At 51.3% G+C, this 1,127-nt stretch overlaps 1 protein-coding gene across 1 annotated transcript in view; it reads right to left on the bottom strand.

The window, feature by feature from the left end:
• The window catches only part of LOC107104659 (putative protein TPRXL), a gene marked incomplete at its 3' end in the record, with an annotated part of 12,203 nt that extends 11,390 nt beyond the window's left edge, over positions 1 to 813 (bottom strand). The window contains exons 1-2 of the mRNA XM_015404706.1: positions 679 to 813; positions 548 to 607 (exon numbers count right to left, since the gene is read on the bottom strand). Coding sequence (XP_015260192.1) covers positions 548 to 607; positions 679 to 732 — 114 coding nt within the window. The remainder of the gene's footprint in view (positions 1 to 547; positions 608 to 678) is intronic.
• Positions 814 to 1,127: the final 314 nt, after the last annotated feature.

The raw sequence follows: 1,127 nt of genomic DNA, 5'->3' as shown, positions 1-1,127 counted from the left end.
ACCCACTCAGTCCCATTAATACTCACTATAAACCCACTAAGGCCCAGTAGGACCCACCATAACCCACTCAGTCCCATTAATACTCACTATAAACCCACTAAGGCCCAGTAGGACCCACCATAACCCACTCAGTCCCACTAAGACTCACTATAAACTCACCCAGACCCACTATGAAACCCACTTAGACCCACTAAGACCCACTCACACCCAGCATGGACCCAGTGACTCCCCAATGAGACCAAACCTAACCCCACTCAGACCCTATCGGACCTCAACCAGAACCACAGCAGCTCTCTGACCTCAGATGGTTCCGGTAAAGTTCTGATCAACAACAGGAACAGAACCAAGGTCCAAAGAACAAAAGAGAACATCTGAACGCAGTTCATATCTGAACGGTTAGTTCTGATGTTCTGAGGTCCAGTACCTGACATGTCCAAAGGCCTTCAGCCCGGTGTGACCTTTCTCTAGTTAAAAGAACCAGACATGGTTCTGGTTCAGAACCAGACAGGGTTCTGGTTCAGACCACCTCCTGGGTTTACAGACTTACTGCGGTTTGGGCCAGCTGATCCTGCAGAACCATCTGGAATGCTCCATGGTGTTCTGGTAGCTGTTCAAACACAAACACGGGTCACTGATCCGACTCGGTTCTGATGAACCCATAATGAGATCCATTCTTACAGGAGCTGCCTGGTTCTGATCCAGCAGGCTGATGAGGATCACAAACATCCACATGCTGGTCCAAACGGGTCGGTCCTGAAGCTTCAGATGGATGGTGGTTCTGGAGGTTTCTGGGTGGGTCTGCAGGTCCTGGTCTCTTATTGTGTGTTTGGCAGGAAGTGGGCTGTGGTCATGTGACCCACCGGTTCTGCCCCCCTCCTACAGCGACCCGCCCAGCAGCAACAATAACAACAGGCTGATTTACAGTCTGGGTCCGAGTTCTGGTTCTGGTTCTGCTGTTACTCCATGTCTGTGGAGGAAACCACAGTCCGCCCCTCATTAGAACTCCACATTCCTGAAATAACTCCAGAACCGTCTCCTCTGGGCCAGAACCGTCTCCTCTGGGCCAGAACTTCTTCATCCAGAACCGTCTCCTCTGGATGAAGAAGTTCTGGCCCAGAGGAGACGGT

Source organism: Cyprinodon variegatus, unplaced genomic scaffold (genome assembly GCF_000732505.1).
Source record: "Cyprinodon variegatus isolate N-32 unplaced genomic scaffold, C_variegatus-1.0 Scaffold1834, whole genome shotgun sequence".
NCBI lineage: Eukaryota > Metazoa > Chordata > Actinopteri > Cyprinodontiformes > Cyprinodontidae > Cyprinodon > Cyprinodon variegatus.
Note: the sequence above shows the minus strand (reverse complement) of the source record. Positions and strands in the feature narration are given on the sequence as shown.